Here is a 20037-nt window from a genome sequence, read left to right as displayed (position 1 = left end):
GTTGTTCAATGATAGAATTCATTAACAATGACAAGTTCCACTGTGTGCCAATATTAAAGTAACCCAAATCCTGTGTTAATTTCATGTAGGCCTAATTAAACAATGGAAGAGTTTCGAGAACTGAAAATGTGCAAGTAGAGGTGTCATCAAAATCATTAAGTGAAATTCACAAGAAAGCATGGAAAATATTTTGAAGATGACCATAGGATTACTCAACTAAGTGGGTCAACAGAGATGGTTTACTCCAAGACACAATCCTGCCTTTTAACCATCTGATGTATACATGAAATACCAATAAAATCCAACCACATGGGATAATCTGAAAGCTTCATGAGAACAGCAGAAATCAAATGCAAAAATAGTTTAAAAGTTTTTTTTGTTTGTTTTTTAAATGCTCCTACCAGTCAGTCTACTAATGGCATAATATACTAATACACTATTGTTCATACAGTGTCACATGATCATTGTAATATGCTAATTTGGTGCTAAGAATGTAAGTGTCTTTACTGCCATGTATTCTATAGAGTTTGTTTCTTCATCTGAAAAGATTTGGGGGAAAAAGTATAACTAACAATAAATCTGCATGACTCAATTAATCAATTAATGTCTTAAGAAAAAATAAAAAGCTGCATATTTGTAAAAAAAAAAAAAAAAAAAAAAAAGAAATGTAGAAATGTTTGTAAACGGTGCTTGATCTGTGCATATTTATCTCCTAATTCAGACATTCACTGGAAAGAAAGCAACATTATAGATAGACAACATGTATTTTAGTCAGAAGCAACAGTTTGAAGTTGAAAACATAGATTTGTTTATTACAAACACAGTGTTTTATGAGTGGTAATTTGGTGCAGCGTTCATGGAGCAGAACCTGTGGCTTTGGCAGGGACGTTTTGTGCAATATGTCCCCCTGTGTTCACAAGATGTTAATTGATGAACTGGAGTCATGTGGATTATTGTGATGCTTTTATTAGCTATTTGAACTCTCAATCTGACGGCATCCATTCACTGCAGAGTATCCAATGGTGCAGAGGATCAAGTGATGCTTAATTTGGTCCAAATCTGTTTCAAAGATGAAACAAACTCTACTGTACTTCTAATCTACTTCTTGAACGGCCTGAAGGAGAGTACATTTTCAGCAAATTTTCATTTTTAGGTGAACTACTCCTTTAATGCAGTTACACAACATATGACAAATAAACCATCACCGCTTCTAGTTGAATAGTGAAATGAAGTACCTCAAGATGTAGTTCCTAACAAGACATCTAATACAAGCCGTGGACTGCAGCAATTGTTTAAGAGAAGTGCGGGCAGCCACCCACACACATCAGAGCTTGATTACCCTCAGGTCTACCTTGACAACAGGAAAAACAATGCAAGGGGGGGAGTGAAGAAAAGAGAGAGTAAAGACTCCCAGCACCAGGGGCAGTTGTGCCTTAATTATCTCAATTTGAACCTCTAATGGTAAGATCGCACATTCACTGGAGGTGGTTAAGAGATGAAAAGCAGGGGTCCTCTCACAGGGAAGCCCTGAGTGCTTCTGGATGGTGTTTGTGAGAACAGGCCTTGGTTGCTAAGATACAAGAAGCACAATTGAGGGTCTGCACTCATAACAGACATGTCAGAGTCAGATTTTAAAAGGTAACACAAACTCACTCATACAGCTGTTTTATGGGGGAAAAACCTTCAACCTTCCCAGGGATTACACATACGGGTGCCCATTTGAAACTTGTACAGTCTTGAAGTAACCAAACAAAATCTACAATAAGACCGGTTGCCTGCTACCTCACAATACACACAAATATATAAATATATAGGCCTATACATTATTGAATGTTTCCTTGTTAAATAGATATACTTCCACATCCAGGTACTCACATATTTCTAAAAAGCCTTTATTAGATTTAAACCATCAACACGTCAACCCAAACAGGCCCTTCTTCAGCACACTGTAAAACATTATTCATTATAAATAAATAAAAATATAAAATGTATAAATACATTTAAAAATTATAAATAATTTTTTTATAAATACAATTTTTTTTTAATAACTTTATTAGAGTACATTTTACAAGAAAATATTACTTCAGTCTTTCAACCTCACAACTTCATACGTTACTTGCCATTTCTTTGTAATTGTGATATTTACTAGCAATTTCTGAGTGAAAATCGTTTCTACACCAAATTATTCCAGTGCACCCTGATGTTTAGTTTTATTATTATTTTTATTTTCATTATCATTATTATTATTATCTGTTTTATTTATATTTTCCTTTAACACATTGACATGCTTCTATACAAAACCTCACAATAGGATGAGGAATGAATAAAATTTTAAAAATTAAAAATTATTATTATAGGGCTGTCAATTCAGTACACTTATTTAAAAAAATAATATTTGAATGTATGAAATTAAAATAAACTATGTTGACTTCTAAAGTGACTTTTTGTGATGTCAGTGATATACTTGTTTTTCCACACACTTTTTAATTATTATTATTGTTATTATAATAATTATTATTGTTGTTGATGTTATTGTAGTAATAATAATAATAATAATAATAATAATATTGTTGTTGTTGTTGTAATTATTATATTATTATTTTTGCCATTATTGTTATTGCTATAGTTAATTTATTTATAATACAAATAATAAACCATAAATTATATTAATATTATATTAATAATAATAATTATTATTATTATTATTATTATCCTTATTATTTTTATTATCATTCGTTTTATTTACATTTTCCTTTAACACACTGACATGCTTCTATACAAAACCTCACAAAAGGATGATAACTCGAGAAATGAATAAAATATACAAAAAGTTTGGATTTAACATTATTATAGGGCTGTCAATTCAGTACACTTATTTAAAAATAATATTTGAATGTATGAAATTAAAATAAACAATATATTGACTTCTAAAGTGACTTTTTGTGATGTCAGTGATATACTTGCATTTCCACACACTTTTTAATTATTAATATTATTATTGTTATCCTAATAATTATTATTATTGCTGTTGTTACTGTAACAATAATAATAATGTAATTATTATATTACTTTTGTTTTTATTGTTATTGCTATAGTTTAATAATAATAATCAATTATATTAATAATAAAATAACAATAATGAATAATAATAATAATAATAATATATAACATAATATATAACATAATAATCATCATCATCATTATTATTTATTAGTAAAAGTGACCCTGAAAATACTTTTAAAAGAAAGACATGTTAGTGGCACATTATTCTTCTACAAAATTTCACTGGTATTAGTCTACAACTGAAACATGTGATAAAATGTAAATTGATTACTCAGACAAGGTAAATGTCTGCACAAGTTGAGCAAAAGTTGACAGAGCATCAAAAGATCATCTGTGTGTGAGCTGCACATTATTAGTCCCAAGAGGTGGTGCTTTCTTCAGCGTGCCGCTCTGCAGAGCACGTAGTCAGCCTGGCCTGGGGGAAGGTTAATGCTTCCATAGGGGTTCACTCTCAAAGGCAAATTAATAGCAGATCTTTCAAGAAGGACAGGGAGGACATCTGTTTTGAATTCCAGTGGGTCTGCATGTTACAGAGTGGGGCAATTCAATTAAATCAGCCACAAACCATGTTAGAGCTGGAGATGTGCCAGGCAGGACTCTGTCCACCTCTGTTTCCCCCCCGTCTATGCTAGCTCCTCTAACTGGGTCCCACCTCCGGCTTTAATGAAGCACACAGGGGAAATGGAGCTGGAGATTGTGAACTGTCGATGATCTGTAAGACAATCCTGAAAAGCACCTTTGGTTTGTTCTTATCCTTAAGTGCACGGCACGCTGTTTTTCTTGTAGCCTGGACTTGCTGTAAGGAAAGAATGGTACACAAGACAACCTGTGGTACTTAAAAGTACCTAAGAAATAATTGCAAAACATCATTATTGCCAATGAATTTGCAACAGAAAGTTACAAATGATTAGATGCACTCATCAGGACTTAATTTGTGGCAGAACAAGTCAGATCTAGCACCTCTGGAATTGGAACTGGATATGGAAGTGGATCTTTGTGCTTTACGTTTAAAAATGAAGAAAATAAGATGGCTAACCTTGTATTGAACCCAGAACGGTTCTTTAAATCTCATCGAAACACTAACAGCGACCTGATTTCACCTTAGTCTTTGCTCTAGCCCAAAAACCTTTCATAAAAAGCAGCACCGATCATCACAGCCTGATGAAAGCTAGTCATCTATGAGAGCACTGCTAATACATCCTTCATCCCAGGATCTTTATAAAACAACAGTGAACTATTGGAGAGTCCTGCTAGGTCCCATGTAAACAGAGAGAGATCTGATATGCTAAAGACAACAGCATTGTGTGGAAAAAGCAACAAACACAGCAGGCCGTTCCCACACACACCATTCAAAGAGTCTGTGTTTTTAATGAAAACATAATTATGTCTGAAGACGAAGGATTTTAAAACACATTTACTATAAAATGTTATATTACTTGGAGGAGTCAAAAGATTGTGAAATTCAACTGAGAACTGTTTTTAAGGTTATGAAATCTACTGACACTGATAAGAAATTAACAGTGTATATATTTAATGACTGATTAAAATGTAAAAAAAATAAATCAAATGTTTTTAGAGATTTAATTCTTTGTAATAAAAAATGTAGTCTTAATACTTATTTCAGAAATATTTATAACAGTAATCATTCAAAATAATCCAGACTCAAGATTGAACCTTATTTGCACACATACAGCTTAACGCAAAGCAGTTAGTTTCCAATAAAAGGTACCAAGTCATGCAAAAAGGATCAAAATGGAAGAATTCACCTATAAATCCATACACGGCCATTTAATAAAATACTTTAAAAGTGTTTGTTCAACTAAATTCAAGGCTTTGCTGAGAAAAAAAGGGTGAATCATCATCAACTTTTGTCGCTTTCATAACTGCAAGAACATCCAAGACTGATAAAGACACACTAAGTCTTCTTTTCATGCATAAACGCTCTTATACTTCTGCTGAAAGGTTTGAGGCTCAGGATTGACAGTTCTTCTAAAGATCTACTGAAAGAACTAACGAAAAAACTAGGCTACAGAACTGAAAAATTACAGCAACTGAACAGTACAGTAAACATGTGACCATAGCGCTTTCTTTTCAAAACAATGTTAACTTTTTGGCCATTGTGCAAATTATCTACACTGTAAAAAGTGATAAGTTGACTTAACTTTTAAAAAAAATGAGGAAACCCGTTGCCTTAAAATTATTAAGTAGCCTACATAATTGAAAAAAAAAAAAGTCAAGTGAACTTGACAATTCAATTAACTTATTTTTTTAATTATCATTTACTTAATTTTAAGGCAACGGGTTTCCTCAATTTTTTTTAAGTTAAGTCAACGTATCACTTTTTACAGTGTAAGAATGTTGCTCAAGCGAATTTCTACTACGCGCTAGTAGCCAAGCCGGGGAAGATAAATAGAAAACACGGAGTGGAGTTGGAGCGGAGTGACTACAGAGCACTTGTAAATGTCCCAGCTTTGATTATTAAGTTTGATGCTCTGGCTTCCTTGGAATTTTAGTTAGCAGAGGAAAATGTTTATTAGCTTTTATAGCCTATACATATTTTCTCATTATTAACTTCTTGTTTACACAACTGTTGCATACAAACATCATCTCATGGAAGTGTGCACATAACCAAATAAGACTATAATCGCAGCCAGGTTACGTACCAATCAAATGACCATGATGACAGTCTTGAGTGAGATAGATAGATAGATAGATAGATAGATAGATAGATAGATAGATAGATAGATAGATAGATAGATAGATAGATAGATAGACAGGTTAATTCAAACGATGAAAGCATATAAATGTGCACTGTACTAACCTGTTTCCACAAAAAGATGTCCATTTCGTTTAACTTCCATGAGACCAGCACATGTATGGCAGACAGTATAATTCCAGTGATGACCGCTGCTCTCATCCTCACCGGCAGAAGTGTGTAAATGACATAGATGAAAAACACGGTCCACCAGATGCCTTCAGACGCGCTGCGCGGCTTCACGAGCAGCACACCGATCACCTGTACAGTCAGCACCACCAAAATGAGCACATAGCAAACTATCCACATGTGATCCTGATGGAAGCCGTTCCTGTTGCACACGACCATCAGCGTGAGGATGAGCAAGATTGCCGTGGAGAAAACCACCACGTAAGTGAGCCGATACCCTCCTTCAGCGCAGTGGAACACCAGCATCACCGCGCACACCAGTACCAAGACGGCCATGAGCATCGTCAAGCTGCTCTGGTTGAGTCGGAAGAAGTAGCGCTGGTAAAGCCTCTCCAACTTCTCCGACTGGAACTTCTTGGATTTGAAAATCTGCATCACGCCGTTGCAGCACGCGCTCATGGAAAAGTTCACTTCAGGCATGAGCTCCTCCTCTGGTTGGGACTTGGTTCTCCTGTCCTCCAAACCCAGCTCCACGGATTTGGGTCTCACTTCTCCATCTCGGTACTTCGGGGAAGATCTGTTATTGTTGCGGCTCTCCTCCCCGTGTTCTTGCCAGGCAGACTTGGATCTGAAACTAACCCGGCTGACGGTGGTCGTGGCTCGGCCCGGTTGTCGCTCGAAGTCATCGTCCTCTCTCCACCGACTGTTGGACCGTATGAGCTTTTTGCAGGAGGATCTGGCCGAGTATGGATATCCGTTCGCCACGGACTCAGACTCGCCCCAAGCGGATCTGTGCTCCGTCCCTCCCCTCAGTCCAGGAGCGCCAGCGCCGGGTGGGCTCACGCTGTTAGATCTGGACATGATCTCGATTACTACATGCAATAAATGACTTCAGGGTGCGAATTATGGGGGTTTGACTCCCTAATTAACTCAAAGAAAAAAGTCGGAGGTCTTACGAGTTTGTTTTGTTTTTACGTTTTCAAATAAGGTTTCAGTAGCCGCGCAAGTTAGTCAGAGTGCGCTAAATGTACAGCCTACACTCGCGAACAGAAATTGCCTTTGCTTGAGGAGGAAACCATAGCAACAGCTGCTCAACAGCTGTTTGTATTGAACGATACATAACTACTGTTATTATTTATCAAGTTACTATAGGCGCCACGCCACAAATATATAATAAAGCCGTTAGAGTTTTGTTTTTGTGCAAGAGACACCAAAATTGGAACCGAGACCGATTGGTGACAGGTTTAAATTATTCGCACACTGTATAGCCTAAATATAAATGTTAAACTTGTCAATCATGTGTAGGCTATATGATCCCAAATAAATAGTTTTTACACTAAAGAGGGGATGTTTCAGTCATTACTTGGGAGGGGAAAAAGTCATTTTCCCCAATTTAAGACACAACGTTGCAGTTAACAAAACTGGTGATTTAAAAAAAAAAAAAAAGATGTGTGAGATATACACGTGCATCTCATTGAAAACTGAACTAGTAAAAGTGGTCCATTTTGTAATTTATAAAAGCAGCATTTTGCATACTGCTTTTATAAATTAGGACCAATGTAAAATTGTTGTAATCAAACTCTCTGAGAGAGAGAGAGAAACACATTTTGCAAGTCAATCCGCTCGTTTTTACATCATTATAAACACATAGAGGACTTTAAATAATTAAATATACAAAGTAGTCGTTTGGGACACATCCTCAGGTGGCTAGAGCATTAGAGGAGGTAAACAGCAGAGGGAGTAATTGTGCGCCTCATTTTAATTCATTGATACTAATGCACAAACCACCTCTGGATTCGACCCCCTAAGACTTGAACCATCGGCTTAAATAAAAACAAAGATTGTGAAAGTATAAAAACCACACAAGTATACAGCATATGTAGGGAAGTAGACCTGTATATAGGTTTGAAACGTATCAGCACTGTTAAAAGTTATACAAGTTAGTCAGAGCGCGTATTTTCACCTGTCGATAAACAGAAACTAACAAACAAAAGTCGCGTTCGCCAGATGAGGTAACCATAACAACAGCAAGCTGCTCGCCAGCTTTCCATTGCGGTTAGTTTCGATACGTCCATTAAGCATGACAAAAACTAAATTATCGCTTTGTTATAGAGTTACGCATCACATATTTGCCACAAATTTGTTTAAGACGACTCTCGGAAACTGATATTTGTTAATGGCGCCAAATGGCAATTTGCGTTTGCGCGAGACCAACCTCGAAAGACTGTGCCTCCCCCCAAATTAAATTTACATTTAATAATTTAACAGATTTCTTTCTTTTAAAAAAGAAGCTAAATTCTTTTAAAACAGAATTATTAAACCCACCATTAAAGTCACTGTATAATTCGCACACTCCTTAAAACTGCGTTATTTAGTCCAGATTAATGAGAACTGACCCTACGCCCATCACGCTAGATCTCCACGTTTTCATGACAGGAGCAAATAGTGTCCGCAAAAGTGGGATTCGGTCTGAGCACGAGTCCATGGTGCGTACGCATTGATGCATTGATCCACGCAAGCTGTAACTTACACCTGTGAATAAGAGGTCGCAGCTCACTAGATGATTACATGATCACAATTGCTGAGAAAACCTGAGCTTTCCAATGCTCCTGCATGGTCAGTCGCGTCACCCCAAGATGACCTCACAAGTGTCCTTTGGTGAAGGAGTCTTCATCCGTGCTGTGCAGATAGGCATCTCCAATGCTCCTGATGCAGTAGCAGCAACATCACCAGCGCTGGCGTCTAGATGAGAAGATGAATTGTCACGCCACAGGAGCGTCGAATCCGCTGTGCTCGCGCGGAGCTGCGTATTGACTCTGCCGGATGAGCTGCACGTCCTTTCCCTGCAGATTCTCAAGACCGAAGCACACAGAATTGATTAAGCGTTATCCTCCGTTTTGGTGCTTTTTGTCTTTGTATTGTCATTCAACCAAGTATGATCTTCAGGCCCCGCCTTATCTGCGATTCTATTGGATAGAAGGTTGCACAAGTTGCCAATCAATTTTTCTATTGGTCAAAATGTGTGTCAGTACACCGTGATTTGGATAAGTGGGCGGGACTATCCGCACAGCTGTACAAGTACGTAAGGCAGAGTGAGGAAAATTGTTTGTTTGTTATGCAAATAAAGTGGGGGAGTTTTAATAAATATGGGAGATAAATAATTTATTTCAAAACACATTTGTGGTATAAACGTATATTTTTTATTAAACCACATTATACATATATTCTGAATATTAAACCTTTTACTGGATGTCAATAATGTGCATGGGAATGTTTATTTTTCATTTGTTTTACTTTTTAAAAATGAAATCATTCACTTATTCATCATTCGACAGACATTACATCGTTTTCCTCCTGATGTGGGATAAGTTGTCTCCTGTTTATCATCCAAGCGTGTTGACACTTTTTTCATTTCAGAATGCAGGATTCTGTCAGCTGGCAATAGCTGTGTGAGGAGAATTCAACTCCTTTTTGTGTCAGTTTGAGAAGACAAAAGATCCTGTTGTTTGCAGTCAACAGAGTCATGCTTCCTCGGTTTTGTTTTTTCATAGGTCTCATGACTCCCATCCTTTAAACAGATGAGATGCTGAGATACAACCCCTAAGGAAATTTGCTTTAAAGCTATTTTGTCCCACTTTAATTTTGAACACCACAAAATGCTTTTTCATGCTTTAAGAAAACTCAAATATAATCGAAAATCAAAAACTTTAAAAAGGAGTGTAAAATTATCTTAATCTCATCTACATGATTTCAAACTGTGGTTATGTATTGGACAAGGAAGCTGTTTTATTATATAATTGTTCCCATTTGGCTTTACAAACTTTTCTAAATACCAATTAAAAAACTCAAAAATGAGTGTGGCTTAGGGTGAAATTCAAAATGTGAAAGCAAAAACTGGCTCGTAATTAATAACCCTTTAAACACCAGATATATTTCTTAATTCTTCTCATTCTAAGTCGAGTAAATTATTCAAAAAGGAAAGCTTACTTTAGTGAAATAAGCATGTATTTTGTCATGGAATATATTTGAGTGGATTTAACATAAAAGGGTGATGCATTGTTTTTAAATGGCTAAATTCACACCCCAGGAAGCAAACATTGCCCTTAATAAAAAGGAGTACACAGGTGTGCAGTTAAAATATATCAGACCTTATGCTGGAGTCAAAGATAGATCTCTACTGCCCTCATGTGAAGATCGGATGAATATGCTGTAGTAGTAAGATAATATAAAAACCTATATAAAACGTAATGGGCGTTTAACTGTATCCTGGCATGAAGTGAAATATACATAAGACACAATGCTTTTAATTACACTGCAGTTCAATACTAAAATATGAGGAAGATAAAGCACTTCAGCTTATGTAATAAAAACAAACTGGCTTTGCTTCCCATGTTATGGTTTATTGTAAATATATATCATCATATTACTATTCATACAAAGTTTGCTGGTCCCATGCAGAACTTGAATATCAAAAGCTTGACAATGTTGGCATTTTATTTGAGTTAAGGGTCATGCTTCTACTAACCAAGGTTTAGCCACACCACTTTTACATGCAGTGTTATTCAAAGTTGCACTCCATTCATCCCATGCTAATCTTTTCATGAATAGGCTTGATAAGGATAACAGGCTTACCACTTTGTTTGCAAAAACTCTATCTGTGCAATAGTGTGGCTCACACTTCAATACGAGAGAGATTCATTTGCATTGTGAGGGCTGAAGTTGACTGTTCACAATTAGGCAGACGGGCAATAAAGCGTTAAGTTAGTCTTGACTCCCAGCTTTCCCTCCACATTATTAGATTTGACTCATTGGAAAAGCATGACTGGAGGCACTCAAATCCAATTGGCCCCCGTTAGCCGAGGCTTGTGCTCTCTTCTGCTTGGCGTGCGAGTCTCTCTCAGCCAAACACTTCCACATCGCCAGCCGTAAAAGCTCCAAAAACGTCATCTGCAATCTCCTTCTACGACAGAAATGCACATCTAGTACATTAGTAGTATTGACTATGAGGTCCGACCCAGCAACTCAGCCAATTTCGTTGGGTGAAACACCTCTTTTTTCTGCAAACTGCCACAAACCAACAATACATATCCAATACTGATTAAAACAACCGATTAACATTGATCCTTTAAGAAACACAGCACAAAACAAAAAGAAAACACTAACAGTAATCATGATGGGAATCAGTAGACAAGTAAGTAGTGTGAAAGTCAAGTACGGTTCGAGTTATGAATCATACTCAAATATAAGGAAAAGGAATTCGTTGAGTGAGAAACAGAGAGATTTAAGTCAATTCGATTCAAATATCTGAAATACAAAGTACAAAACACACCACACAGGAAAATTATGAGACATATTTTCTGGTTAAAGCCACCAGATGCAGCTAACTGTATTTTTGCCCTTTGTCTGAGTGATATTTGCTACAATATTTGGTCAGTAATTCTACATTTAGAATCAAAAATAAAAATGTTTTTACACAGAAGCTGATGTATTAGTATGGAAACGTCATTCTTCTCCCTCTAAACTGAGGAAAAGCCATTTGTGTAGTTACAGGATCCCTAAAATCGCCAACTGCAACAGTTCTTGACCAAAATAATATTGTTAACAATCATTCTGCTTATCTGGCCTGTTTAATCAACAAAAATGCCTTGTCTTCTTTAAAAAAAAAAAAAAATCTGTAGTGTGGCTTTTAAAGGTTATCCGCTTGTTTCCGTTTTCGGTACGATCAGTCTGCTGTGTGTGGCAACTGCAGAGCGAGTTATTCCACTTTGCTGTACTCCTCCACGTGACCCAGAACTTTCTTCCTCTGGCGCATCATGTGGAAGTAGAGCTGAGGGAATACTGAGAAACACAGACAAAGACGGTCATTAACAGGAACAGAGCCGTTCATTCACAAGACAAGAATGAGCTTCTAGAGATTTCAAAGATACATAAGATCAACCGAGGAATCAGTTTATTTACAGATGGAAGATATCAAAACGTGATGCATGAGCTCTTTGTCCAGGAAGATTAAAACGTACAGGGGATGTAGGAGACCATGACGAGGATGAGGAAGGTGTGGTAGTCGAAGGAGAAGTTGTACTTGTTAGGCAAGGTGATGGAGTAGAGCCCTGTTTTCTGCACGTATGGCAACGCAGCGTAGATGGTCAAAAGTTCCCCTGCCACTCCCATGGGGTACAGCACGATAAAAAACGTGTACCTGTGAATATTTGAAGAACAAAAATGTGTCAAATATGTAGTTTTCTACCCAAAAAGGCCAGACGATAAACTCAGAGAAGCTTCACCTTGCCCATTTGATGAGGTAAGGCAGATGGTTGAGCAGGCTGAAGGTGTAGAAAGAGTAACGGATGATCTCCGTGACTGTCCAGGCCACCACAAAAAGGAGAACACTGTCTTCGCTTTGGACCTAAAACGAGAGGAACTGTAAGGCACACAGGCAAGAGACAGAACTGCTCAGCAAGCAGCAAGCAATTTAGTCGAGAACCATGCAGTTATGTCTGCTACTGTCCTATCGCAATTCACTGAAGCCACTCGACACAAAGATGGACTACTGAGAACATCGGAAACGGAAGCACTTCAAAAAGCATTCAAAGGCTCCAACTTCGCTTCTACACACATACAGGCTTGAAAGGAGGTTATTTTAGCAACATTCACAGGCACGTTAAATATTAGTATTACTCCCCAGTTTTGGTTCAAGCAGGATTCTCATAGGAATAACTTACAGAAATACACACTTCAGCTCAGACGTCTCTCTCTGGGATGGACAATCAGAACTTGATTCTTAGTTTCAAAGAACTTAAAATAAATAACATTGTTTTCTCTACACTTAAATTCTTAAATTCTACTAATGCAGGATTTTTGATTTTGATGAGCATTGAAATATTAAAACCAGCTGTTGGAGCATTGAAATATTAAAACCAGCTGTTGAAATCCACTAGATGGCAGTAGACCAATGAGACCAACATAAACGTTGCTCATTATGTAGATTGCTCAAAAGAAATGAGTTATATTGATTATGATTTTCATATCCAGTTTTTTTTTTACCGTGAGAATACCAGGCATCATCATTAAAAAAATAAAATAAAAAATCATGATATACCATTAATACTGTAGGTCGCCTGGACAAGTAAAGTATCTATGTTATTGTTAACTAAAACCGAATTAAAACTATTAAAAATTGTTTCCACTAATTGAAATAAAATAAAATATAAATATTAGCTTTACAAAGTGCTTTCCACTTAAAAAAAAAAAACTTACATGAAAACTAAGTGAAATAAAATGATTTTAAGCTGAAGTATTAAAATGAACAAAACCTAAAAATAAAGCTAATTATACATTTTGAAACAATAAATAATATCAAAATGACAACACAAAATAAATTAAACGTTTTAAAACAAACAAAAAAAAAATTACAGCAAATATAAAACATTATTTAAAAAAAAAAAAAAAAGTATAATACTCTATAAATAATTCTAAATTAATGTTGAGTTAAAAGCATAGAATTGTGTCATCAATTACTCACCCTCATGTTGCACCAAATAGTTGCTGGAAGCCATTAACTTCTATAATATTTTTTCCATACTATGGAAGCCAATGGTTACCAACATTGTTCAAAATATCTTCTTTTGTGTTCAACAGAAGAAAGAAACTCAAAGGTTTGGAACAATTTGAGGGTGAGGGAATGATGACAGAATTGTCATTTTAGAGTAAACTATCCCTTTAAACAAACTTACTTCTCTAACGCTGTGTGTCACTGCCCAGGTAAGGAATACTCGTGACATCACTTGGAACCCAGTCAGGACCACAGAGGAGGGAACAATTCCTTCACAAAATTTAAAATATGGAGTAAAGAGATTAATCATTTGCATTTTTGCAATGTGTGTTTAATCAGAGTAAACTATGAATAAGATAAAGTATAAAAAAAATAATCGGCAACACTTCACAATAAGTCATTTGTTAAGATTAGTTAATGTATTAATGTATTATACTATTTATTAATCTTTGTTAATGTTAGTTAATGACTATACAGTTGTTCATTGTTTATTCAAGTTAGATCACAGTGCATTAACTAATGTTAACAAACACAACTTGTGATTTTAATAATGAATAATGCATTAGTAAATGCTGAAATTAACATTAAGATTAATAAATGCTGTAGAAGTATTGTTCATTCTTAGTTCATGTTTACTAATGTTGTTAATTAATGTTAACTAATGAACCTTATTGTAAAGTGTTACCAAACAATCTTAATGCGTTACACTAAACATTACGAGAGAGGCATAAAACAGAATAAAATACTTTAGGAGAGCAAGGATGGTTCTGATGTAACAGAAAGTGCTGCAGGACTGGTTGTTTGCACTGGGAAAGGTCACATTAAACTTTAAGTCCCAGATAATGAGGTGTGGACTGTGAACTCTATGCTCCACGGGTGCAGTGAGACTCTTTATCACATTATCACTGTCAGACTGGCAGAGAAAGCAGCACCCTCGCTGACGATGGCACTGCTGGGTTAAAAAAAGCTTTCCTTCTATAGCCAATCTGGTCTATATACTTCACCTAGTGCATATTTATAGTAAAAATTAATAAGAGACTGTTATTAGCAGCAGGGTGCACTTACCCACGGCACAATGCAATATCTGTGAAGAGAGCAAAGAACAAATATTATAAGGTGCACTCAGCCTCAAGGAATTATCATTTTAGCATAAAAATAATAAAAATTAAACTAGGGGTGACCCCGAATAGTCGACGATTCGATGCTTCGATAGGAGGAGCCTGATTCGACTCCCAATTCGAATATTCGCAGGGTGTTATGATCATGCCATTTTAGCTATATGGGGATGCTCAATGTCTGATTTCACATAGAACTACCGGTTTTCTACCAATAAGCCTATTAAGATAATGCTGTAAATAAGAATCTGAAAAGAAAGAAGCTTTAAATAAATATTTTAAGGTGCGTGAATCAATCCAACCACCCCTATAGATTTAAGTTTCACTTTCCATAATCCGGGACCGACAGAGGAGCATCTTGGCGGCAGGAATTTAAATCTTAAGAGAGACACAAATTGACACAGGCAGAGTGAAAGACTGGATTTTTTCGATCAGGTAGGGTTCAAGTGATTTCAAAAAATTTCAGCCGGTTTATATATCGTGTATATATTATTTTTCTCGTATACATTTGGTTGAGTCGCGCTGCAGTAAAGCGCTTCATTGTACTACTACGATGATTAGGCTACCTCTTCAGCGCGAGCAGGACAACACAACAATGCAGAATATTAATAACTATGACTGGGACGGTCATATACATAACATTATAATGAGAACACTATAATAATAAAACGCTGTGAGTTTTTTAGAGTTTAGTTACCGTGTTTCTGTTGTTGCGCGAAGAACGCGTCCACAAAAGGAGTTCATTCAGAGCCGCGCAGACACGTTCATGTGCATTCGGGGCATTCTGTGCAGATAGCCTATAAGCCGTAATATTAACGTTATGCTACACAAATAACGAAGCGTATAATATATGAGATAAATGATGCGTTAAATCCCATTGATTAAAAACCACCTGCTAACAGATGCTTCATTCTACTGTTATCTTCAGCGCACGCAGCTCAAAACAGAAATGCAGAACATTAATAACTACTGTCCAGGGGCGTAAATTTCATCTAACAGTAGGGGGGGACAATAAACATAAAATTTCTCAAGACCAATTTTTGAAGGGGACACAAATAATACAGCCAAAATTGTACTTGTAAGGATAGCTATGCATACACAGCATGTGTACATAGCATGGACCTTGTTTAAATATGAGTTCGGTTCATATGGTTCACCACGCGATCATATTATAATTATTATTTTGCGTCATCCATAGTATTTTAGGTTTCGTCTGAAACCGAGTACGTCTCTTTAGATATTCAACCGCATTAAGCCCACTGATCTGCCACTTAACATCATATTGAGCAAAACACAACACATAGGTAGGTCTACAATATTAGCCTAATATCAGTTCACACACAGGCTTATCGCCGTGTTAGTTGTAGTGGGTGACAAGCTACAGTATTAAGCTTGTTAACCTTATAATCGCTCATAGAAAAAACATCGGATATCATAATTTTTTTGTCATGACTAATTTATTAATGATCCAGCATCATCTGTATTAAAGAGAATCATTTCACCCGATGTTTAAAGAGAATAAAATAGCCTTGACAGCCTAATTTACTTACACATAACTAACTGTTACTGAGGAACTTGCTCTCTCTCACCGGACTGGTGTGTGTATCAGTAAAAGAGGAAAGCAGGCAGTGGACCAAACCACTGTGAGGCAAGGGAGGGGGGAATCAAAACATTTCTGAACTTATAACGGTTTTTTGCGTTTATTTTGTTTTACTACTCACACAATTATTTTAAGTATATGTCCATTATATTATTTTTAATACACAGAGTCGCTTGTAATGATGTTTTTAGGGGGAACAACCCTCAGATAGGGGGGGTCCTGTCCCCCCCCGGGATTTACGCCTATGCTACTGTCATATAACGTTACATAAAGTTATAATGAGAGCACCATTGTAAAACATTTTGTGAATTCTTAGGGTTTCGCTGACGTTTAATGTTAACTATCTTAATCAAAACATAAAACATTATTTACACCGTTTGTATCTGTGAGGCGTCCATTACACATTTCCCCTGTGTGTTAACTTCTGTAATTATAATAATGTCTGACTTGACTCTTGGTAATGTATTTTGACTCCGCCCCCAAACATATGATTCGACTATCGGCAAGGTTCGAAAATTCCATTTCAACTATGAAAATCCTTAGTCGGGGACACCCCTAAATTAAACTCTGTAGCGTGACAAAATAACATACAAATCAGGTAAAGGAAATGTCCCAAAAAGAAAAAATATATAATAATATTATATATATAGTAACATCAATAAGATATTAAAAAATATTTTTAATGTTTTAAAAAAAATAAAATAAAAACGGTAATATTTTAGATAAATTTTACAATTTAAAGTAGCTGTTTTCTATTTTAATCCATCTACAATGTAATCTATTTTAACACTCTGATGGCAAGGCTGGATTCTCAGCAGCCATTACTCCAGTATTCATTGTCATAGTATGTCATTTTTTTTACTGTCACTCTATTTAAAGTGTCCTTGCTGGAAATTATTGATTGAAAAAAAGAAAAAGAAAAAAGAAATTACCCCCAAACCTCTGAACAGCAGTGTGTGTAGAAACATATATGTATACTTATGCGTTTAGCAGAGGACTTATCCGAAGTGACTTAGAAGAATTCACAATATTATTATAATTATTTATATTATTTTTATTTATACATTAGATCAAATAATCTATAGAAATGTAAAAAATCTGCATTTAAATCTTCTGTTCTGGATTCATATCACATTATTATTATTATTAATTGTTTGTTTGTTTTTTCTTTAGTCTTACTTATTTCAATGTTCTTTCTGTTCGCATTTCGTATATGTATTTATGCATGCATGTATTTATGTACCAAGAGCTCCTTAAAAACAACACAACAAATTGCTTATGTTTGCACACACATGGCGAATAAAGCTGATCCTGATTCTGTATATTAATTGTTTACTGACTACATTTTTTGCAAAAATATATAGAGCTTAGGCCTACTTCAGAATTATGAATTAATTTAAATGAATATAGCTCCCATAACACTCACCTCAAGGAGTGCACCAGTCTGAAAGAATTTTAGGGGCTTCTCTATCGAGTAATAAAGACCATGGTAACTTCCCCTGGCAAGGTATGCTCGAACCAGACCAACAGCAATGACCAGCCATCTAGATAAAAAAAGATTCATAGAGTAAATCTGTAGTGCCACTCGTCCTTGCTTTGAGAAAGGAGGGCATTTCTGCAATGCACACAGGCATGGAACTGCATGCAAATCTCTTGCAGCACAGCAGTTAACAGCAAATAGAGGCATGTAACATTCTCATTCAAATACATCCAGCACATTTATTGTTATACACATGTACTGATGCAAAATATACACAAGAGCTTGTGAATACACACTCCAATTTCTCAAAATATGTGTTTCTCTATTTTAACTTCCTTTATCTGTCACAGCCATGTATGTGCAAGTCATGGTATAACATGAAGAAGATAGAAGTGCATCAAAACCATGTTGCTAGAAGCACAATCTTTATCTAAATATCACCAGAAACATAAACAGCTCAAGTATTTTACAATCAGTTAAGTAAGGCAAACGGGACTGTATTGTCATTTTAAATTCAAAACAATGCACATAGTACATTACTGGACAACGTTTAATGTCTCTGTGACATATCATGAAATGGTCTCTAACTAACAAGCATCGACTGAATTGTATCCTCGGGCTATTCCTGATTGCACTCTGGTCAACAGACGTTGCGAAAATGTAGCAAACTCGGTTTGGTTATTGCTTCTGCAACCGCATTGGGAAGTTGAAATCATTTGAATGAATCAGTTGGTTCGAAAAGTTCGAAAATCGGTCTAAAACAGATTCCTCACTTACATTCGAGTGATTTGAAAACTAATCGGTTCAACCGAATCGCAAAAAGAACAATTCGACAGTCCAAGCCCCAGGAAAGCAAGGTTAGAAAACCGTAAAAGAATCGATTACATTTGCTTTGTTTGAGTTCAATAACTGAAAATAAGGACTGAAATCTACAATAGCCGGTCAATATTCCGATTGTTCGTTAGTTCGGATCCTTAAATACATAGATTTGAATCATTATACAAGCGATTTTTAGGAGTACTCGCGGATTTAATTACATTTTATTTATTTTTTTTACGGTTGAAATTGGCAGAAAAATAGATTTTAGTAAGTAGGCTAAATCTTTATTTATATAGCACCTTTTAAAAACTGTGAAAACCAAGTGTTTTCAGAAGATAAATACATGTGTGCATTCACAGAGAGCAAAAAAAAATAATAATCTCAAAACCCAGAGTGATTAAGAAACGAATAGGTTCTACAGAATCAATTCGTTTCCGAAACAGACATAATTGTGCAACAGTTTCGAGGTTAGGAAGGGTAAGGTGCACTTCTATTCACTGTTTAACCACATCAGTTACTGCCTATCGAACTGTATATTGCTAACTTACATTCAAACTAATAAATACAATAAATTCACTCGTACGTCCATTATTGCTATCTAACTGCACAAACAGACCCGCCACTGTAAAATAAGAACAATGCATTCACGCATGCAACCAATGACCGCTGTCAACCAGCAGCCCTGAAGAGTCTAGGTCGTGTTAAATAGGCGTTAATAGGATTTACGTTGCAATGCATTACCGGAATATTCAGAATAATGTCCGTTTATTGTCATTTCAAAACAAACTGTGCTAAATCATGCAATTTAAACTTAAAGGGGAAGCAACCGCGAATCTGTCAAGCACTTTGAGCACGCTGTCTGAAATCTAACCATTCTTACTGTCACACGCTTGAACAGAGAGCACGGAAGCGCATTTGATTTTCATCATACCCCGCTGTCATAACCACGTTGTAAATGACCAGATATGCGGTGGCCAGCGTTCCGGGTCCCTTTTTCTTCTTGTTACTGGAATCACTGTGCGCTGTTTTGCTGGTCCCCATGGCAGGTGCCGACATGACTGAACTATCATTAGAAAGACTGGATCATCCAATGGTCCCGGCGAGTGAACTGAATAAAGGCGTGTGGCCTTGCTGACATGTATAGAAGGTGCTTATGAATGGAGCGCCCCCTGGCGAGGACACACAGAATGATGTTTTTGTGTGTTGCTGCTGTGTTACAGTTTCGGTTCGCTTATTCACAGATATGTTTAACAATTTAAAAAAAAAGATTTATTATTAATAATACATATAATATTATTAAACTGTATTGAATTTTGGGTTACAGGAATTTCAGAAACATCTGTTCCAGTCGCTAGATGGCAGTGCGGACCTGCGGATCTCTGCTCAGAACTCACACTGGTCTTTAAAAGGACTCAACGTACATGCCTGTCGGAAATATAGATTTATAAAAACAAATAATGAAATAATTTCATTAGTTGTTTTTGTAGTCTTAATAGAAATACTAAATGTAACTTGAAATCTAGAATT

At 36.1% G+C, this 20037-nt stretch overlaps 2 protein-coding genes across 2 annotated transcripts in view; both read right to left on the bottom strand.

Moving 5' to 3' along the window:
- Positions 1-9168, bottom strand: part of adcy5 (adenylate cyclase 5) — a 76755-nt gene extending 67587 nt beyond the window's left edge. Inside the window, exon 1 of the mRNA XM_058787073.1 lies at positions 5885-9168. Coding sequence (XP_058643056.1) covers positions 5885-6808 — 924 coding nt within the window. The 5' untranslated portion in view covers positions 6809-9168. The remainder of the gene's footprint in view (positions 1-5884) is intronic.
- Positions 9169-10326: 1158 nt separating this feature from the next.
- Positions 10327-19651, bottom strand: hacd2 (3-hydroxyacyl-CoA dehydratase 2). Its single transcript, XM_058787003.1, has 7 exons — positions 19442-19651; positions 17638-17755; positions 14562-14580; positions 13678-13766; positions 12229-12350; positions 11965-12143; positions 10327-11785 (listed from the first exon to the last, which is right to left on the bottom strand). The coding sequence occupies exons 1-7, from the start codon at positions 19564-19566 to the stop codon at positions 11703-11705; spliced, it is 735 nt and encodes a 244-aa protein (XP_058642986.1). The 5' UTR covers positions 19567-19651; the 3' UTR covers positions 10327-11702.
- Between the last annotated feature and the right edge of the window lie 386 nt (positions 19652-20037).

The sequence above is a fragment of the Onychostoma macrolepis genome, chromosome 09, assembly GCF_012432095.1.
Source record: "Onychostoma macrolepis isolate SWU-2019 chromosome 09, ASM1243209v1, whole genome shotgun sequence".
Taxonomy (NCBI): domain Eukaryota; kingdom Metazoa; phylum Chordata; class Actinopteri; order Cypriniformes; family Cyprinidae; genus Onychostoma; species Onychostoma macrolepis.
Note: the sequence above shows the minus strand (reverse complement) of the source record. Positions and strands in the feature narration are given on the sequence as shown.